General features: G+C 41.7%; 1 protein-coding gene across 3 annotated transcripts in view; it reads left to right on the top strand.

The window, feature by feature from the left end:
• Positions 1 to 11555: 11555 nt before the first annotated feature.
• Positions 11556 to 19767, top strand: part of shank2a (SH3 and multiple ankyrin repeat domains 2a) — a 64310-nt gene continuing 56098 nt past the window's right edge. Inside the window, exons 1-6 of one of the 3 annotated variants that reach the window (XM_067419489.1) lie at positions 11556 to 12358; positions 14679 to 14870; positions 16465 to 16668; positions 17634 to 17705; positions 19153 to 19261; positions 19516 to 19667. In XM_067419489.1, the coding sequence (XP_067275590.1) occupies positions 14685 to 14870; positions 16465 to 16668; positions 17634 to 17705; positions 19153 to 19261; positions 19516 to 19667 (723 nt within the window). In that variant the 5' untranslated portion in view covers positions 11556 to 12358; positions 14679 to 14684. Of the gene's footprint in view, positions 12359 to 14319; positions 14336 to 14678; positions 14871 to 16464; positions 16669 to 17633; positions 17706 to 19152; positions 19262 to 19515; positions 19668 to 19767 lie in introns of those variants that run through there. The other 2 variants (XM_067419487.1, XM_067419488.1) reach the window with 2 other exon arrangements.

The following is a 19767-nucleotide window of genomic DNA, read 5'->3' as shown; positions in this document are numbered from 1 at the left end:
TCGAGCTGCTGCGGTTTGGACCAGCTGGAGTTTGTTTATTAAGCGAGCAGGGCAACCACCCAGTAGAGCATTACAATAATCTAGTGTGTGTGTGTGTGTGTGTGTGTGTGTGTGTGTGTGTGTGTGTGTGTGTGTGTGTGTGTGTGTGTGTGTGTGTGTGTGTAAGCTCAGTCCAGTCCTTCTCAGCCACTCCCTCACTAACAAGCAGAAGGTTTTGTCACAAGAAGCCCATTACGGCCATTAGCCGTCTCTTCACCGAGTCTGAGCCGGAATGCTGAGACAGAAGCTGATACTGAAGATGGATCATGAGTGTGTGTGTGTGTGTGTGTGTGTGTGTGTGTGTGTGTGTGTGTGTGTGTGTGTGTGTGTGTGTGTGTGTCTGAGTTTCCAGAGCCTGAAACATTTCTTCACGATGCGTCATGTCAAGCCCAGGGCGTCTCATGACCGGCAGGAATAACAACTGCTTTGTTTTAATGTTTCCTCTTTTATTTTGTTCTTCCCACCAGCAGACGCAGCCAGAGTTGGCTAAAGCACCAGATGCACGTCAGATAAACATTCACTGATCTGAGACAAACATATGAGCTGTTCAGCAAACGGGGAACAAACGTAACGTTAATAGAACGTTCATTCAACATTATCTGGTCTTTAATATCGTTCTTTCAACGTTTGGGCAACGTTCTCTCAACGTGAGGAACAAACGTACTCTCAACGTTATGATCAACCGTTCTCCAGTAACGTTAATAGAACGTTCATTCAACATTATCTGGTCTCTAATAATGTTTTCATAGCGTCAGCACAAAAACAAACCAAAATAATGCGAGGTTAGTCGTAACCAGTGTTTTTTAATTTAATTTGTTTAAATTAGTCTGTAATTTAATTACAGTTACTTCTGGTGTAATTGAACTAAATACTAAATATAATTATATACAATGCAATAGTGGAAAGTCTAACTTTAAAATGGATGTTTTTATCTCTCCTTCTCATCTGTAATACTTCGGTCAGTTAATAAGACTCATTTATATAGCTTTATATTATTTTATTATTTGAATTAATTAAAAGGAATCGCTTAACTTAAGGTTGATATAGGATTTAGAAAGTAATTAACAAGTCATTAGTAATAAGTAATTAAATACTTTTCAGAGAGAGTAATTTGTACAGTAATCTAATAACACTATTGAAGATGTAATCAGTAATCAGATTACCTTTTTAGAGTAACTAACCCAACACTGGTCGCCAGTGTTGCCACAGTAACCTTGAAAAAGTACTCTGATTACTGATTACTCCTTTAAAAAGTAACTTAGTTACTTTACAGATTGCAGATTGCTTGATTTGAAAAGTAACTAAGTAAGATTACAAGTTACTTTATTAATTACATTCAGCAGTTTCCGACACCAGCCCTGCCGCCTCAACACAGAAATGACGACCGCTTTCGCCAACACTCACTTTAGTGGAAGGGCATTTCTAACACTAACGTCAACAATGCATCTCCAGACATTTTAAATTGAAATTAAAATCTATTTCCTGAAAAAAGGCTCTCCTGAGATGCAAGAAGAAAGCAAAAAACTATAAAAAAACAGCTAAGAGGTAAGTCGATGCCTGATATAATAGTGTTCAATCCAGATTAACTGCCAACATAAAGTGATAAAATCATTTTTTGAGTGCAACAGTATTTTGCACATTTTGTAATAAATTCTGCCTTGTGAAGGTTTGAACAGCATATATTAGAAACAGTCAATCTGATCTAAACAAAGGAAAGTGTTCTCTCTGTCCTGTGTGTGTGTGTGTGTGTGTGTGTGTGTGTGTGTGTGTGTGTGTGTGTGTGTGTGTGTGTGTGTGCGCGGGTGTGTGTGTGTGTGTGTGTGTATGTGTGTGTGTGTGTGTGCGCGGGTGTGTGTGCGTGTGTGTGTGTGTGTGTGTGTGTGTGTGTGTGTGTGTGTGTGTGTGTGTGTGTGTGTGTGTGTGTGTGAGCGCGGGTGTGTGTGTAATGTGGTCAGACTGCAAATGTGCTCGATTAACTTAAAACAACAAAACTGCAATGATGGAAACACACACACACACACACACACACACACACACACACACACACATCATTTCGACATCATTACACATGCATTGCCGACACTTGACCTTTATGTAGAAAGTGAGATTGCGAAAGTCTTCGGGGCTAAAGCATCTGCTAGTGTTTGAGGATCAGGATATCATCACTCTCACACCGCAGCTAAATGTGATCAATAAATGAGTTCATCAGACTAGATGGATGATGGTCAGTGTCTGTCAGAGGAGAATAAATGCTTTACCGTGCACATGTACAGTACATTATGCATAATTACATGCAACTAACACTAATCCTAAATTTTGTAAAATAATATCACTCAGTACTTATGTGTATGATTACAGGATGTGATGCTCCCCCTGCTGGCCACACACACACACACACACACACACACACACACACACACACACACACACACACACACACACACACACACACACACACACACACACACACACACACACACACTGCCCCTAATCTCACAGTAATGTAAGAATATCTTATATGATGATGAAAGTTATGCTCATATATTCATAAGAGTTGTGTTATGGCGTGACTGGCAGCACCTACAGTAAGTGTGTGTATGTGTGTGTGTGTGTGTGTGTTATAGTTTCAGTTCCTCACTGCAGAACGACCTCTCCATCGCCTCTGTGTGTCTCCTGAACATGCGTGGCTCACACTCACACACTTTATAATGGACCTTAATGATGAGTTCAGAATTGTGTGTGTGTGTGTGTGACATATGAGGACACAAATGTGTATAATGCCATGGGTATGACACAGGTATTACAGGAGAGGGTGAAATATGAGGACATTGGCCTTTGACCTCTCTGAGGAAGTTGGTGTAAATGCTCTGTGGGTGTGTCTCGTTTCAGAAGGCTGTGTCCTCCGCATACGTCACGAGGCCGTCTCGTTTCAAAATAGTGAGCAGGACTCTCCAAATGAGTGTGCACGACGAGTAGCCTTCACGGCTGGAGATAACCCACAATTCTTTTGCGTCTCCGTTAAAAACCATCATATTTTTTATATTATGTGAAAAAACGGCACCACCGCCAGATATACATGCGAGCGTAGCCGTGGTGTTTAAATGTGTGTGTGTGTGTGTGTGTGTGTGTGTGTGTGTGTGTGTTTAAATGTGAGTAGTTTGAGCTTGCTCTTGTTTTTAAGCTCTGTTACCTCAAACAGATAGTGGTGGTAAACTGTTTAGTGCTTTATTACACGTTTAGAACTGTACATTGCTGTCAAGACAAGAAACATTTCATAGTATTTTTCTAGTGATGATTAATGTTCATTCATATAACGGGTGTGAGAGCGCAGCGAGGCTGAACGTGTTGGCATAGCAACGAGGCTGAACGTGTTGGCATAGCAACGCGATACTTCCTGCCTGTGTGTCCTACGAAGGACAGCTCGTTTAGTTCTGACTGAGGACACTCCGTATACGACACAGCCTTTGAAAGTTAACGAAATGAGACACAGCTTGTGATATCTTCTGCATTTCCTGCTTCCCTAGAGCCGTCACTTCCTGTTTGTGCTGGTCAGCTTCCTGCGGTCCATCTGTAGAGATGAAAGTCATTTCCTGTTCTGAGTGCAGTGCATCCTGGGAAGAGGAGTGGAGTCTGAGGAACTCCCAGCATTCCCCATGGAGATTCAGCTGAGCTAACACTGGGCCGTCACATACGCTTCCGTATTCACACACACACACACACACACACACACACACACACACACACACACACACACACACACACACACACACACACACACACACACACACACACACACACACACCAGACTTTTTTTTTCAGATGAACTGTTCCCCGTAAGATCTGTAATCTGTGCTAACACAGTAAATGCGATCGTGCTTCTGCAATGGCTGCAACAGAACCAGTGTCTGCTTCCAGTGTCATGCAGAGGTGAAAAGGTCAACACGCCACGGGGATCATGACCTCTGCTGCCTCTGCACCTGTGTGTGTGTGTGTGTGTGTGTGTGTGTGTGTGTGTGTGCTGTTTGATGTGGTCAGCTTCAGATGAGGGCTAGAAAGGCTCACCATGTGCTTTTATCTCCTGAACCCCGCTGCCTTCATCGCCTCTCAGAGGGCATTATGGGATGGGCTGGCACTTTGGCCAGTTAACACTGGTATTAGAGGAGGAGGATTTAGACGAACTGTGATCAGTGTGTGAGACAGATGAGGAGACTAAAGGTCTTTGCACAATGAGTCCGATATTTTCGCATGTGTTTTTTCGTATTAGTGATCCGAAAAATCCTTCACGCACAGAGACCTTGCACACCGAGTCCGATGCGGAGTAATGAACGCGATACGGATAAAAAACGCAAAACAAGACAAAGTTACGTCTAGTGAGGATGGTTTGTTTGTCCTGAGGAGAGATTGTTCATCCACTCCTGCGATCACATAGAGAGGAGAGTTAAGCGAAAGAATGGGTCGCTCTCAGGAGCTCAGTGAACTCAAGCGGAAAGGAACCCTTAATGCTTCACCAAGACATTTTGGACAATTTCACGCTCCTGACTTTGTGGGATCAGTTTGTGGACGGCCCCTTCCTGTCCCAGCATGACTGCGCTCCAGTGCACAAAGCGTCGCTCCATAAAGACATGGATGAGGAGTTTGGTGTGGAGGAACTGGACTGGCCTGCACAGAGTCCTGAGCTCAACCCGATAGAACAGCTTTGGGATGAATTAGAGCGGAGACTGAGAGCCAGGCCTTCTCGTCCAACATCAGTGCCTGACCTCACAAATGAGCTTCTAGAAGAATGGGCAAAAATCCCCATAAACACACTCCTAAACCTTGAGGAAAGCCTTCCCAGAAGAGCTGGAGCTGTGAGAGAGGGTGGGCCGACTCCAGATTAAACCCCACGGGTTAACAATGGGAAGCTTGTGTGTGTGTAGAGGCGGCACAACACTTGGTGATATAGAGTTTATACACATAGATGTCTCATTAGCAGCCATTTCAATAGGTCCCTATACCCCTATACTATATCTCCTAGAGTCGCGGTCAAAGCTGATTCGACAGACCACCATTCGCCAGTTTCTGTGATTACTAGAAGCACGCAAACCCTTGGCCGTCATTATGCTAAGCCCCGCCCACCGACTCTATACACGATGTGATTGGCCCGACCAGAGTTTGGTTTTTACAGCTCAGACGTGTGTTGAGAATTGCTAGACGACACTCGCGGCAGATTAGATTTGCTGCCGCTAGGGTGCGTCTAGATTTTAGGCTAGTAAACAGGCCTTAATTGCTGCTCTTTTTGTTTATTTATGAAGAAAGAGTGTCTCTATATTGCAAACATGCACACACGCCCTTTCTGTCTGATGAATGTCCTTTATCAATGTAGTTCAGGCATTCCCTGAGTTAGCAGAAGGAGAATAAAGAGTATTTCAGAACAGCCTTCCCTCTGAAACTCCCAGTGAGGTGCAGTGGAATTAGAATAATACATCATATTAGATAGAATAAGATTAGCAGCGCTGGCTGCTAACGAAGGGCTTTATTTGGCTGTGCCCTCTGAGAGAGAGAGAGAGAGAGAGAGAGAGAGAGAGAGAGAGAGAGAGAGAGAGAGAGAGAGAGAGAGAGAGCATTGAGCAGTTCCTATCCTCTGGAGACTGAAGACTTCACAGAGAATGAGAAATAAATCTGTCCTATTCCTCTTATCTCTCACCTTGACTCAGGTGTTACTAATATAGGCCTATAGTTATCGAAGTGCAACACTAGTTGTTATAGTTAGCACTAATAACAATATTTTTATTGCAAGCACGATATTTAAAATGTAATGCCTGACCTCAAAAAGAGCATCAATTAAACGAATACGACCAACATCTAATATGAGTAATTTAACCCCAGCTGGGGTTCGGTGTCTTGCTCATGGACACCTCGACACTTGGTCAGGTGGAACCGGGGATTGAACCACCAACCCTCTGGTTTGAAGACAACCTACATGAACCACTGAGCCACTGCCGCCCCATATTAACTTATAAGTCGTTTGTCATCTGTTGAACATTAATGACCGCAGCAGGTTTATTAGGCTACTGTCACTTTAAGAGTGAGTGCACGGATCTAATATGCTGGTTTCGTCCACCTTCAGACAGAACTGGCTGTGTTTACGTGAAAACTCGTGCGCTTTGATGTTGTTCTGTGTGTTTGACCATCCATGCTGTCTGAGAGAGGCTGTCAGCAGATGATGATGATGATGAAGAGGATGAAAACTTCATTACCCCCTTTCTGGGATGATCCATATAGTCAGGAACAAAACTAGCCTGACAAGCCGGAGCCACATCCAGATGTTTGGTCTGAAACTCACCATTGACGGATCAATCTGAGGGGCGGATAAACGGCTGTCTGTCAAACTCCCTCTGCACGTGATAGGATAGCGCTACACCAGTGTTTCTCAAACTTTTTCTGCCATTCCCCACTTTGGAGGTAGGGAAGGGCCACGAGCCCCACCTGTCCCCAATCACCCAACAAAATGGTAATTATCTAGGCTTTAAGTTTGCCTGTTAACATTTATTTGATTAACATCACATTTAAACCTTTCATGTGTACAGTCAAAATATTTTAGCTGAGTTTTTTTTTAAGGCAACGTTATTTTAGAACGTTTCATCTTAATGTTTCTATGGCAACGCGTCATGTTTATCACGTGACTCACCATAATCAAAATAGCGCTGAATGACAGATGTATCGCTTTTATTACGTTTTTTTTCTTTTTTATTCAAAATATTGACATACTTGCTTACCATGTCATCAACTGTCTAATAATCCAATTGTAGGTGTGTTTTGCCATTTAAACCCCTTTATAAATGATCTTGATTTTGATCTATAATGTGAGATGGGTGCTGCCACGTTTGAACAAATGCACTGCAGTTCAGAGTCCTGTCAATCGGATTTGCAGTACGTATATTCATCAGCTTCTCCTGGAATAAGTAAGTGACCAGTGAACTGGGAGAAGAATCGAGCAAACTTTATAGTTATTTACACTATGTGTATCTGATATGAATAAAACATGTCGGCCAATTATATTTGAATGGATTGTTATTGCTGCTTCCAAAGACACCAGTGTGTATTCTACAAACTCTAAATGTATTGTTTTACTAGTACTTGTGTATTTAAATGTTACCTATTCAATTAAACCTAAAGTAAACAGTATGCGGTTGAAAACACTGCATGACGTATGTCAAGAGCTGAGCGCGTATGCATCTGGCTCAGTGCCAGCCGAAGCGCGTCCCACCGTTTGAATCTGACAGTTATGTCACGTCTCTCAGGGGCATAGAAATAAAAATCCCATGTGGGACCGCTCAAAAGGTTAATAGAGATGGGCACAAAAAATTAACACATTTCCTCCCGTTTGTCGTGCCCCACTTGTCATGTCTCTATTCCCCACCAGTGGGGCGCGCCCCACACTTTGAGAAACGCTGCGCTACACCAACCAGAGCAACGAGGGTGAAGCAGAGCTGACTGACTGATTAAACATTCGCCGTATCCGCTCGGCTAAACTCGAACACATCTTCCCTTCTTCAGAATGACTTCAGTGCAGCTCTTTGTTCTTTTCTCAGAGAAAAGCTTAACTCAAGTCTTCCAGAGTCGCGGTCAAAGCTGATTCGACAGACCGCCGTTCGCCAGTTTCTGTGTTTACTAGAAGCACACAAACGCAACTCAGCCGTCATTAGGTTAAGCCCCGCCCACCGACTCTACACACGATGTGATTGGCCCGACCAGAGTTTGGTTTTTACAGCTCAGAAGTGTGTTGAGAGTTGCAAGACGACACTCGCGGCAGATTAGATCTGCTGCCGCTAGCGTCTAGATTTCTAGGCTAGAACAAAACATAGAAATTGACAGAATTTCGAAATTGAGATGAAGTCAGTTATGACTTATTAAGATAATTATGATATAAAAAGTGAAAATTATGACAGCCATAATTATGAGGAAAATGTGAAATTGTGTTATGAAATAAGAACTTGAAGTTAAAGTGGTGAAGAATTGAGAAGTCAACTTTCCCTTGAGATTTTGATATATAAAAGATCATGGTTATATAAAAATAGCCCCGTGTCTCGTCTAATTCAGTAGCCCCGCCCACCGACTCATCTAATTCAGTAGCCCCGCCCACCGAGTCATCTAATTCAGTAGCCCCGCCCACCGAGTCATCTAATTCAGTAGCCCCGCCCACCGACTAAACTAATTCAGTAGCCCCGCCCACCGAGTCATCTAATTCAGTAGCCCCGCCCACCGACTCATCTAATTCAGTAGCCCCGCCCACCGACTCATCTAATTCAGTAGCCCCGCCCACCGAGTCATCTAATTCAGTAGCCCCGCCCACCGACTCATCTAATTCAGTAGCCCCGCCCACCGACTAAACTAATTCAGTAGCCCCGCCCATCGAGTCTAATTCAGTAGCCCCGCCCACCAACTCAACTAATTCAGTAGCCCCGCCCATCGAGTCTAATTCAGTAGCCCCGCCCAGCGAGTCTAATTCAGTAGCCCCGCCCACCAACTCAACTAATTCAGTAGCCCCGCCCATCGAGTCTAATTCAGTAGCCCCGCCCAGCGAGTCTAATTCAGTAGGTCATTAATTCAATCCTCAGACTCACCTTCAGTCCTGAATCAGCGAGACACATCAACAGAGGAAGAGGAGCTGGAAATGAGGAGTGTGTGTGTGTGTGTGTGTGTGTGTGTGTGTGTGCGTGCGTGCGTGCGTGCGTGTGTGTGTTTCTTTGATACTCTGGGATTATTGCTGTATTCTTCTGTCTGTCTTCGCTTTACTTCTGCCTCAACCCTTCACGTTTCATTCCAGTAACCCAATCAAACACAGGACATTCACTTCCCATCATGCTTTGCCAACGGGTTGCATTCGGAGAGTAAATGTTTAAATAAAGAGCTACTGTACGCACTTTAAACAAGATGACAAAATGTTGAGACTTTTTGATATTTAATGTTCTGTTATGTTGGTATTTAAAAGTGTGTGTGTGTGTGTGTGTTTAGAGGTTATCATTGTGATGAAGTGTCACACAAACACACACACACACACACACACACACACACACACACACACACACACGTCTGAGTATTCTGCAGTCACACACACACACACACACACACACACACACACACACACACAGTGATGCTCTGCTGCCCTCTGGCGTTTGCATGCGAACTCTCGGCCTCAATGCTTTGCATATTCATTTCCTGCATTTTTTTTTTTACCTCGAGATAAATTGATCAGATGATGTGCGTTTATGATCAGAAAGAACACTCATGCGCATGCGTGCTGGAGACACGCGTGAGTATTTTCTGAGCTCTATCTGTAACTCAACATGACAGGATGAAAACTGAATCTGACACGTGATGATGTCGTGCGCTAGTCTCGAGCTGATTGGTTGGTTTGCACAGCAGTCTGGTGACGTCATCATCACGGGCAAGCAAAATTATTTATTTATTTATTAATGCCATAACCAGAACAACACAACAAGACATATCCAAAGCAAAAAAGTAACTAGAGTAAAATAAATAAAACAATGGACAAGAACAAAAGTATAACAAACAAAAGGCGGTCCGCCGCCGATGTGACGTCATGCGTAAAGTGTGTGTGTGTGTGTGTGTGTGTGTGTGTGTGTGTGTGTGTGTGTGTGTGTGTGTGTGTGTGAGTGTGTGTGTGTGTGTGTGTGTGTGTGTGTGTGTGTGTGTGTGTGTGTGTGTGTGTGTGTGTGTGTGTGTGTTAGGACGAGCACGGCTGTGGTCTAATGGCGGTGCATCGCCGCATACTCGCTGCAATCGCGGTTTAAAACTCGTTTAATTTAATCAGAAGCGAAATCAGTCAGTAGTGCTGCAGTATGAGCAGCGCACTGTTGGGGAAGAGACTCTAATTACAGTAAGACGCGTGGAGAAGCATTAAAAAGCAACAGATTGTGTGTGAAAATAAATCCTAAAAGTGGTTTATTTAATTTAAAAATCTTCAAAATGTATTCGGTGAGGAGGGCCACACATGGGGTCAACGGCACACAGTATTAATACAGATACTCTCGCTGAAATAATGTTTAAGTTTATACTTCCTCAAAACAATAACTTTAGCAAAGTTTGAACTATTCTCAGTTTATTTTGATGAAAAAAAAAATCATTTTTGATCAATAAATGAGCTGTCATTAAAATATGTTAATAAAGATATATATATATATATATGAAAAATATAGAAGCAAAATCCTTTAAAAAAGTAAAGATTCTGAAAGCATTGAAGGAGATCCCATAATTTAATATAAATGTACAGTAGTAACAATAACTTATATTTTATTATATGATATAATTAATATCACATTTTTAAATATGATGGTTTTATTATAAATATGGTGATTATCTCTAAGGTGGACTTTTACAATCTGAATGTGAACACGTCAACGGATGGAGAAGTCAGCGGATGTTTAATATGTTAAATATGGTGCCTTTAGTACCATACTTTTACATATTCTTCCGTTATTGCAAAACTGTTGCTTTAATTACCTTGAACAAAACTGACAAACATTAACACGCCTTTGTTTCAAAATATATTCAATCATTTTAGCCATTTGTATTTGCTGCTTAAATCTACAACATTTTAAAAACATCAAATATTCGATCAAATGAGCGCAGCTGCCTGAGATGGCCTCAGAGATCATCTGGAAGAGCGGAGGATTTGGAAAGTGCTGCCGGTTTGTGCCATCTAATGGTTTAGGAAAATCAAATCAAAGGAGCGTCCGTCCCTGTGGAGCCGTAGATATATTCCTTTACCAGTCTGTTCATCACTCTTGCCAGAACGTTTTGAGGACATGCATGAAGGCTTTTCTTTGACACTGTGGGATTATTGCTGTATTCTTCTGTCTGTCCTCGCTTCACGTCTGCTTCAACCCTTCACACTGACCTCAATAATGTCCCAGTTTAGATCCAGCACCGTCTTCATCCTCTGAAAATCACCAGCTAGGAAAATCTGTGAATTTATGAGGAAACACTGGTATCCAACATCGTAACCTTGCGTTTAAGAGCACTGCAAAAAATGCTCTTCTTACTCAGTATTTCTGACGTTTCTAGTCCAAACATCTAAACATTCATAAAAACAAGAAACATTTACTAGACAAGCAAAAGTAATTGTCTTGATTTGGGGAAAATAACTCAAAATGAAGAGTTTTTGCATAAAATAAGATAAATAATCTGCCAATGGGGTGAATAATCTTGTTTTATGTTTGAATTATGTCTATCTGCAGCAAACTGAGCTGCTCTGTGTATTGTGACAGCTTTCTATCAGAACCAGCATTAACTTCTGGAGCAGTTTGAGCTCCAGTAGCTCGTCTGTTTGATCGGACCCCACGGGCCAGCCTTCGCTCCCCACGGTCATCAATGAGCCTTGGCCGCCCATGACCCTGTGGCCGGTTCTCCACTGGTCCTTCCTTGGAGCACTTTTGATAGATACTGACCACTGCAGACCGGGAACAGCCCACAAGAGCTGCAGTTTTGGAGATGCTCTGACCCAGTCGTCTAGCCGTCACAATCTGGCCAAACTCGCTCAAATCCTTACGCTTGCCCATTTCTCCTGCTTCACACACATCAACTCTGAGGACGAAATGTTCACTTACTGCCTAATATATCCCACCCACTAACAGGAGCCGTGATGAAGAGATCAGCAGTGTTATTCACTTCAAGTTATATAATTTCAGTGATATTTGAAGCCAAATTTCGAGAGCTTCAGGGCAAAATCCAGTGTGTGACTTCAGCTGATTTTCTGTACGAGACGTGTGTGTGTGTGTGTGTGTGTGTGTGTGTGTGTGTGTGTGTCTGTGTGTGTGAGTGTGTGTGTGTGTGTGTGTGTGTGTGTGTGTGTGTGAGAGAGAGGAATATATCAGTATATTTTCATCTGTGAATAACTGAGTAGGTCATTCTCTCATAGGATGACGGAATTGTCCTCCTTGCGGTAGCGTTCTCTGTCAGCTCTGAATATGGCTGTATTGTTATTGAAATAACCTCCACACGTTCACCTGAGGCTTGAGAGAGTTATGTATTTGCAGCAGAGCGCCACGAGGGGCCGAACTCAACCGGAGCAACTCTGGATTTCATTTATTTTAATAGTATCTCACCTACTTCTCACACATCTCGGATTTTCGGAGAACTTTCGGAGCCTTTTCCTCCGAACACTGATCAGTATTTATGGTTTTTTCCCCAAAGGAACGCATTGGTCAGATGATCTTTTCAAGGGATTTGTGTGACATAAAGGATTTATTAGGAGTCTGGTGGCTGATGAAGAGCATCTTCTCCTCGTCACGGATAGACAGAAATTGAGGATTTGCAGGTAAACTGAATAACATTGCTGCATTTAATGTTGTTCATGGATGTTAATGCATACACTGTAAAAAACAAAAAATCAGGTCTCCAATTGAAAATGCTGTCAGTAAAAAAGGCACATAGCTGTCGCTGGGGCGGCACCCTAAGGTACGAAGTAAGGTACAAAGATCTACCTTTTCACTTTTGTACCTTAGGTGACAGAACTGTACCTTTTTTTCTGAGAGTGTAGTGACTGATCACATCTAAATTGTTCAGTTGGCCAAATTGAATTTCTGTGAATTAAATTCCATCAATTAACCGAAATTAAATTCAGCCAACTGAACAATTTAATGTCAGATGAGGACCTGTTTACTAGCCCTTACTCACGGTTTCTAACTTCATCAGTGTGTTTCATATTGACATCTGATCCTCCTCTTCCTCTTCTTTCGGCCTGCGTGTACAGTATATATGGCCTGTAGTTATGTTTTAGCTATCTAATATAATATAATAAGTGTACATAGCCTGTCAGATCTGCTGTCCCTTGACCTCTGTATGGTCAGCTGTGTGTGTTATGAAGATGGCAGGAGTGTGTGTGGAGATGAATGGACTACATGAGAGAAGAGTGCAGAAGATCTGCAGCACAGCTCCAATTAGAAAGGCTTTATTTGGAAGCGCTCCACTGTGTCGTGTCCTATATTCTCCAAACGGGAAGAGGCCAGGGTTGCCAGATCTGCGTAATAAAAACAATCAAAACCAGCCCACTGACCAATTAAACAACATCTCAAAATAAGACACTCCCACCCCTAAAATACAACCACTGTTATTATTTACACACAATTTTAATTTCATTAAAAAAACAACAACAACAAAAAACATATTTACTACCAACAAGGATTGAGTCATATCTGATGTGTGTGTGTGTGTGTGTGTGTGTGTGTGTGTGTGTGTGTGTGTGTGTGTGTGTGTGTGTGTGTGTGTGTGTGTGTGTGTGTGTGTGCGCATGAGTGTGTGTGTGTGTGTGTGTGTGTACTTGTTTATCTTGTATCTTGTTTATAAATCCCTGCTCTAATAACATCTGTGTTCATTAATGCTATTACAGTAACAGCCCACTAGAGGACAGTGTTATAAAGCTGAAGCTGACTAATGGTTACTCTCTCTCTCTCTCTCTGTGTGTGTGTGTGTGTGTGTGTGTGTGTGTGTGTGTGTGTGTGTGTGTGTGTGTGTGTGTGTGTGTGTGTGTGTGTGTGTGTGTGTGTGTGTGTGTGTGTGCGCATGAGTGTGTGTGTGTGTGTGTGTGTGTGTACTTGTTTATCTTGTATCTTGTTTATAAATCCCTGCTCTAATAACATCTGTGTTCATTAATGCGATTACAGTAACAGCCCACTAGAGGACAGTGTTATAAAGCTGAAGCTGACTAATGGTTACTCTCTCTCTCTCTCTCTGTGTGTGTGTGTGTGTGTGTGTGTGTGTGTGTGTGTGTGTGTGTGTGTGTGTGTGTGTGTGTGTGTGTGTGTGTGTGTGTGTGTGTGTGTGTGTGTGTGTGTGTGTGAGCCTGTTTATGTGGTTTTTGATGACACAAATTTGTATAACTACATGGGTATTACACTGGTATTACACTATAAATGTGGTTTATGAGGACATATCAAATGTCCCCATAATTCAAATGGCCTTAAAAACATACTAAATGATGTTTTTTTGAGAAAGTAAAAATGCAGAATGTTTCCTGTGATGGGTAGGTTTAGGGGCAGTGTGTGTGTGTGTGTGTGTGTGTGTGTGTGTGTGTGTGTGTGTGTGTGTGTGTGTGTGTGTGTGTGTGTGTGTGAGCCTGTTTATGTGGTTTTTGATGACACAAATTTGTATAACTACATGGGTATTACACTGGTATTACACTATAAATGTGGTTTATGAGGACATATCAAATGTCCTCATAATTCAAATGGCCTTAAAAACATACTAAATGATGTTTTTTTGAGAAAGTAAAAATGCAGAATGTTTCCTGTGATGGGTAGGTTTAGGGGCAGTGTGTGTGTGTGTGTGATGGGTAGGATTAGGGCAGGGGCAATGTGTGTGTGTTTGTGTGTGTGTGTGTTTGTGTGATGGGTTTAGGGGCAGTGTGTGTGTATGTGTGTGTGTGTGTGTGTGCGTGTGTGTGTGTGTGTGTGTGTGATGGGTAGGTTTAGGGCAGGGGCAATGTGTGTGTGTGTGTGTGTGTGTGTGTTTTGTGTGATGGGTTCAGGGGTAGTGTGGGGGGAATGTACAATTTATACAGTGTAAAATCCATTACGTTCATGGAAACACAATGTGTGTGTGTGTGTGTGCGTGTGTGTGTGTGTGTGTGTGTGTGTCAGCTGAATATGCTGCGGAGCCCGACGTCCAGTGAGGAAGAGATGGCCCAGAGTTTCTCAGACTCTTCTCATGAGTCCAGCTCCAGTTCCAGAGAGGAAGTCGTCTATGAGACAGTCCGAGCAGAACGGCCGGCCAATCAGATGACAGACAGCCAGCTGACCATCCGAGTGTTGATCCCAGACCTGCAGCAAACTGTGAGTGTGTGTGTGTGTGTGTGTGTGTGTGTGTGTGTGTGTGTGTGTGTGTGTGTGTGTGTGTGTGTGTGTGTGTCGAGGTTCCTCACTGACGATGAGGGCTTGACAGAGCAATTAGAGTAATTAGAATTAAGTTGTAGGAAATGATTAGTCGTCCAATCTGATATGTTGTGTATTTATTTTCTTCTAGTGGATGAGTAAAACGTGAGGGATGAGGGATCAAACTTTTACAATGTCATAAGGATCAAAGATTAAGTTTTTACACAAAAAAAACAAAAACAAATATATATGCAGAAAAACTGTTATTTTCAACCCTCATTCTTACCCTCTATCTGAACGGACCCATTTTAAAGGAGCTGCTCCTTTAAGGCATGTCAGTAAATGCCCACTGTTGTGATTGGCTAATGTCACTACATAGGAAACAGTATCAACGGCCGCTCACTACTGAAAATATTATCCATATAAAACCTTCATTTATTGACAAAGCATTATTGAATCCTTCACTGACGGGTCGTGATGCGGCTGCTTTCAGATGCTTCCTCTGTCAACACAAGCTTCCCTGCAAACCTTCAATTACAAAACAATCTGCTCCGAACAAACTCATAATCCTCCGATGTGATCCGGGACGCTGAACGCATGTCGGTTTCTGTATCAGTGTAGACAGCGTCAGTCATTTATAATGGCTTCTGTTTGCTTTTGACTTTCCGGTCATTCCAGTGTAGAAATAATGATCAGTAGTAATCAGCTGTTAAGAAACTGAACGCAAGTGGGCGGAGCCTGTGGTGGTAGTGGGCGGAGCCTGTGGTGATAGTGGGCGGGGCCTGTGGTGTGATATGTATAACTATTTGTTGATGCCTTGTGCTGAAGATAGGCATGTACAAATTATTTGCCCATGTGAGTGACAGGTTGCCCCGCCCTCGTCAATAATATAAATAATAATTTGTTACATTTATCGAAGGGCATCCTGGGATTTTTAATGGCCACAGAGAGTCAGGACCTCGGTTTAACGTCTCTTCCAAAGGACGGATAGAGAAGAGAAGCTGAGTGGAAGTAATTCAGATTCAAGATTACCAGGAACATGGAACATTTATGCACCCATAAATTATTTAGAATAAACACTGCTATATTCCATAAACAAGAATGGTCACTTTTGATTTCGTGGGGTCTCGTGGTGAAAAATGCTCTTCTTATTTAGTATTTATTTCTTGTTTCCAGTCTAAATATCTAAAAACTCTTAAATCAAGATGCATTTACTAGATCAGTAAAACAACATCAGATATTTTTGCTTGTTTTCTGGGGAAAAATATCAAAATGAAGAGAGTTTTTGCTTTTGAGTAGTTTGGGACGGCAACGAGAAACAAGATTATTTTTCTCACCCCATTGGCAGATCATTTTGTTTTAACCTGTTTTAAAACTCTCTTCATTTAGATATTATTTTCAACAAAACAGGAAAAAATATCTTATGTTGTTTTACTGATCTAGTAAATGCATCTTGATTTAAGAATTGTTCTTTAGACTGGAAACGAGACCAAATGACTGAGTAAGAGGAGCGTTCCTTGCAGTGAATGATGTTCCCGTGACTTTCCTTCAACAGAAAAGCATGCGGTTTAACTCCAGTGACACGGTGTGGGCTGTTAAACAGCGGATCCTGTGCACATTGAGCCAGAATCTGAAGGATGTGCTGAACTATGGCCTTTTCCAGACGTCCAGCGACGCCAGCGATGGGGAATTCCTGGATGAAGAGAGTCTGATTGGGGAGCATCCACTGCCAGCCTGCGAGGGCGTCCCATCACTGGAGGTACAGCTCAGCATTCATCAGGCCAGAAGGAAAACGGGGACGCTTTATAATAATACCGACGTAAATGAACACTTAATTCAGCATTAACTAATGATTAGTGGAGTACTGATAGGGCTGGGTGATATATCGAATATTAGCAATAATATCGTAATAATTTTGACCATCATGTAAAATTTGAAAATATCATGAATATCAAATATTTAAAATTTATATAATACTTTCCCAAAAAAACTTTACCAGATAACGCAGATTCACTAAACATTGGAAGCAGAAGAGTTAAATATATACGCGCAGTACACGACAAAGAAAGAAAGAGAAATATGCGCGCATGAGAGAAATAAAAGTGTGGCACGAGACAAGCTCGAGCTGGACTCTGACCTGAAGCACACACACACACACACACACACACACACACACATGCCTTGCAGACAACATACGATCGATTCAGTTCTTTCGTGGATTATTATGTTTGGGTTTGAATGGTCAAAAATATGTAAAAATTCACATCCTGGCATCTTTAGTGAACGTATACAGTTGAGGAAGGCTAACTGGATCCCTGCAGACCTTAAGCCGGACCTAATATTCGGTGTGATTTAATGTTAATCAAACAACAATGAAAATCAGAAAACCATGCTTGGCTAAATAACTTTAATATCTTTATTAAGAATCAGTGTAGCCTATAGTTAATTTATCAAATATAATTCTGTAGCAGTACTGTCCTGTTTAACACTGTGAAGCTGCTTTGAAACAATCGTCATTGTAAAAGCGCGATATAAATAAAGTTGATTGATTGATTTATCATCATAAAATGCATTAGCAGAACTTTCAACAGAACAATCACTTCAGACTACAGCACACACACCTTTATGGAACCAAAAGAGCCTTCATTCTGATGTTTATAAATGTGTTATCATGTAATTGCTGCAATGAAATCTGAGAGGCTTCTTTGTTCCTGCACACTACAGTTTCGCTACAAAACCCGACTGTACAATCAGCCCAGTGTGGATGAAAAGCAGATCGCCAGACTTCACACGAAGGTGAGAGCAAAGACGCAAGACACGATACGATCGAGCGGATCTGGAGACTTTATCACATATGTGGATGATGCCAGTGTGACCAAATGACCTGTTTTCCCAGGACATGTCCTGGCTGTTTTGTATAAAGTGATGAAAATGTCCTGGTTATCATTATTTTTCATTGGGCCATTAAATTGGCCGGCACTATCATCTTATTGCCGGGCACAGTGTCCTGGTTTTTGGTACTCAAAATATGGTCACCTTAGATAATGCAGCTGTTAATGTGAATGTGATGTAGATATTCTGCCCTGGATAACCACCAGAGGGCACTCCTTCTGTCGCCTGTGTTGCTTTCCCATCATGCACTACACTTCCCATAACCCCCTGCCTGGAGGTTCTGATTACTGCCAGCTGTTCTGCATTATCTCATTTATGTTGGTCTATTTAAACTCTGTTCACTCATTCTTTGCGAAGTCTTGTATGTGTCACACTGCATTTCCGAGCATTAGTTCTGGTTTTATGTCTCATGGTTGTGATTTTCTGTTTTCTCCCTGGGTTTGCCTGGGTTTTTGACTCTTTGAACTCTGTCTTTGTTTGTATTGTTTGCCCTGTGGTTTTGACCCTCGCCTGTTATAAGGATTACTATTCTAGATTGACCCCCCAAAAGAGCAGCGTTTGGATCCTCAGCCCGAGTCTCGGAGCAGTTCGTGACACTGCACATGCTTTCCATCATACAGTCATAAGAAAGTGTCTTGTAAATAATTAAAAAATTATGAATTATTTAAATGATTAGCGGTCGAGAGAATGATGAGCAGTACTGTGTCTGTTTTCATGTAATTTTAAAGCTTATAGGCTTATGTTTAATTTGTAACTTCTTTTTTAAGTGAAGATATCAGAACGTTGTGGAAATGTTCTCTGAAGTTGATGAACAGATGTTCTTCTAGGAACATTAATAGAACGATCATTCAAAGCTTTCTGGTTTTTAATAATGTTCTCAAAATGCTAGCACAAAATCATTATTTATACATCGTTCCTGGAGTGTGTTTTTTAATGTTGCTACTTGTTTCAGAACAGTCAAAAGTAACATCTCATAATGTTTGAAGAATGATACAATGGGAAGTTTCCTTTCATATAACGTTAATAAAACCAAGAAGAAAAAAACATTTTTAAAACATTTAAAAAAAAAATCTAGACATTCAGACAACATTCAGAAATAATGTTTTTATACCTTAATGGGAACATTGGTTAAACATTCTACAGGTTTTCTTCACGTAATGTTTTTGTTCGCTGGTAATTCACTGTTAAGTTTTGTTTAGGCTTATTTAATCATCTGATTAAAGTAATGCTGTCATTTACAAAAGCAAAAACACCTCAAGTAATGTAGAGTAATGTATCTAATCGTACACAAGACACATTGTGTTGTATCTTTTATTGCCTTTATTATTCCTTTATTATTGTCTCTCTCCAGGCCAGCTTGAGGAAGTTCATAGATTACATCCAGCATCATCAGCTGGAGAAATTCTCCAGAATCCTGGACAGAGGACTGGACCCAAATTTCCAGGACCCGGACACCGGAGGTACCAGAAGAACCGATCCACACACACCTGAGCTTTTCACACATTTACATTTACATTTACATTTACATTTACATTTATGCATTTGGCAGACGCTTTTATCCAAAGCGACTTACATTGCATTCAAGATACACATTTTATCTTGACATTTTTTTTGTCAATCCACACCTGACCATGATCACTGTACTACTCGTTTATGTGTGTGTGTGTGTGTGTGTGTGTGTGTGTGTGTGTGTGTGTGTGTGTGTGTGTCATAGAGACTCCTCTCACCTCCGCAGCACAGCTGGAGAATAAGCTGGAGTTTATTAAAGCTCTGAAGAACGGAGGAGCTCACCTGGACTTCAGGGCTAAAGACGGCATGACTGCTCTTCACAAAGCTGCTCGCGCTAAAAACCAGCCAGCGCTAAAGGTACAATACTCGCATTATAATTACTCTTCTTATCAGCACACTTGTTTTGAATTATTAAGAAGGTTTTTAGTTCTAACAACTTCTATGTTATCCACTTTAA

Source organism: Pseudorasbora parva, chromosome 16 (genome assembly GCF_024679245.1).
Source record: "Pseudorasbora parva isolate DD20220531a chromosome 16, ASM2467924v1, whole genome shotgun sequence".
Lineage (NCBI taxonomy): Eukaryota > Metazoa > Chordata > Actinopteri > Cypriniformes > Gobionidae > Pseudorasbora > Pseudorasbora parva.
Note: the sequence above shows the minus strand (reverse complement) of the source record. Positions and strands in the feature narration are given on the sequence as shown.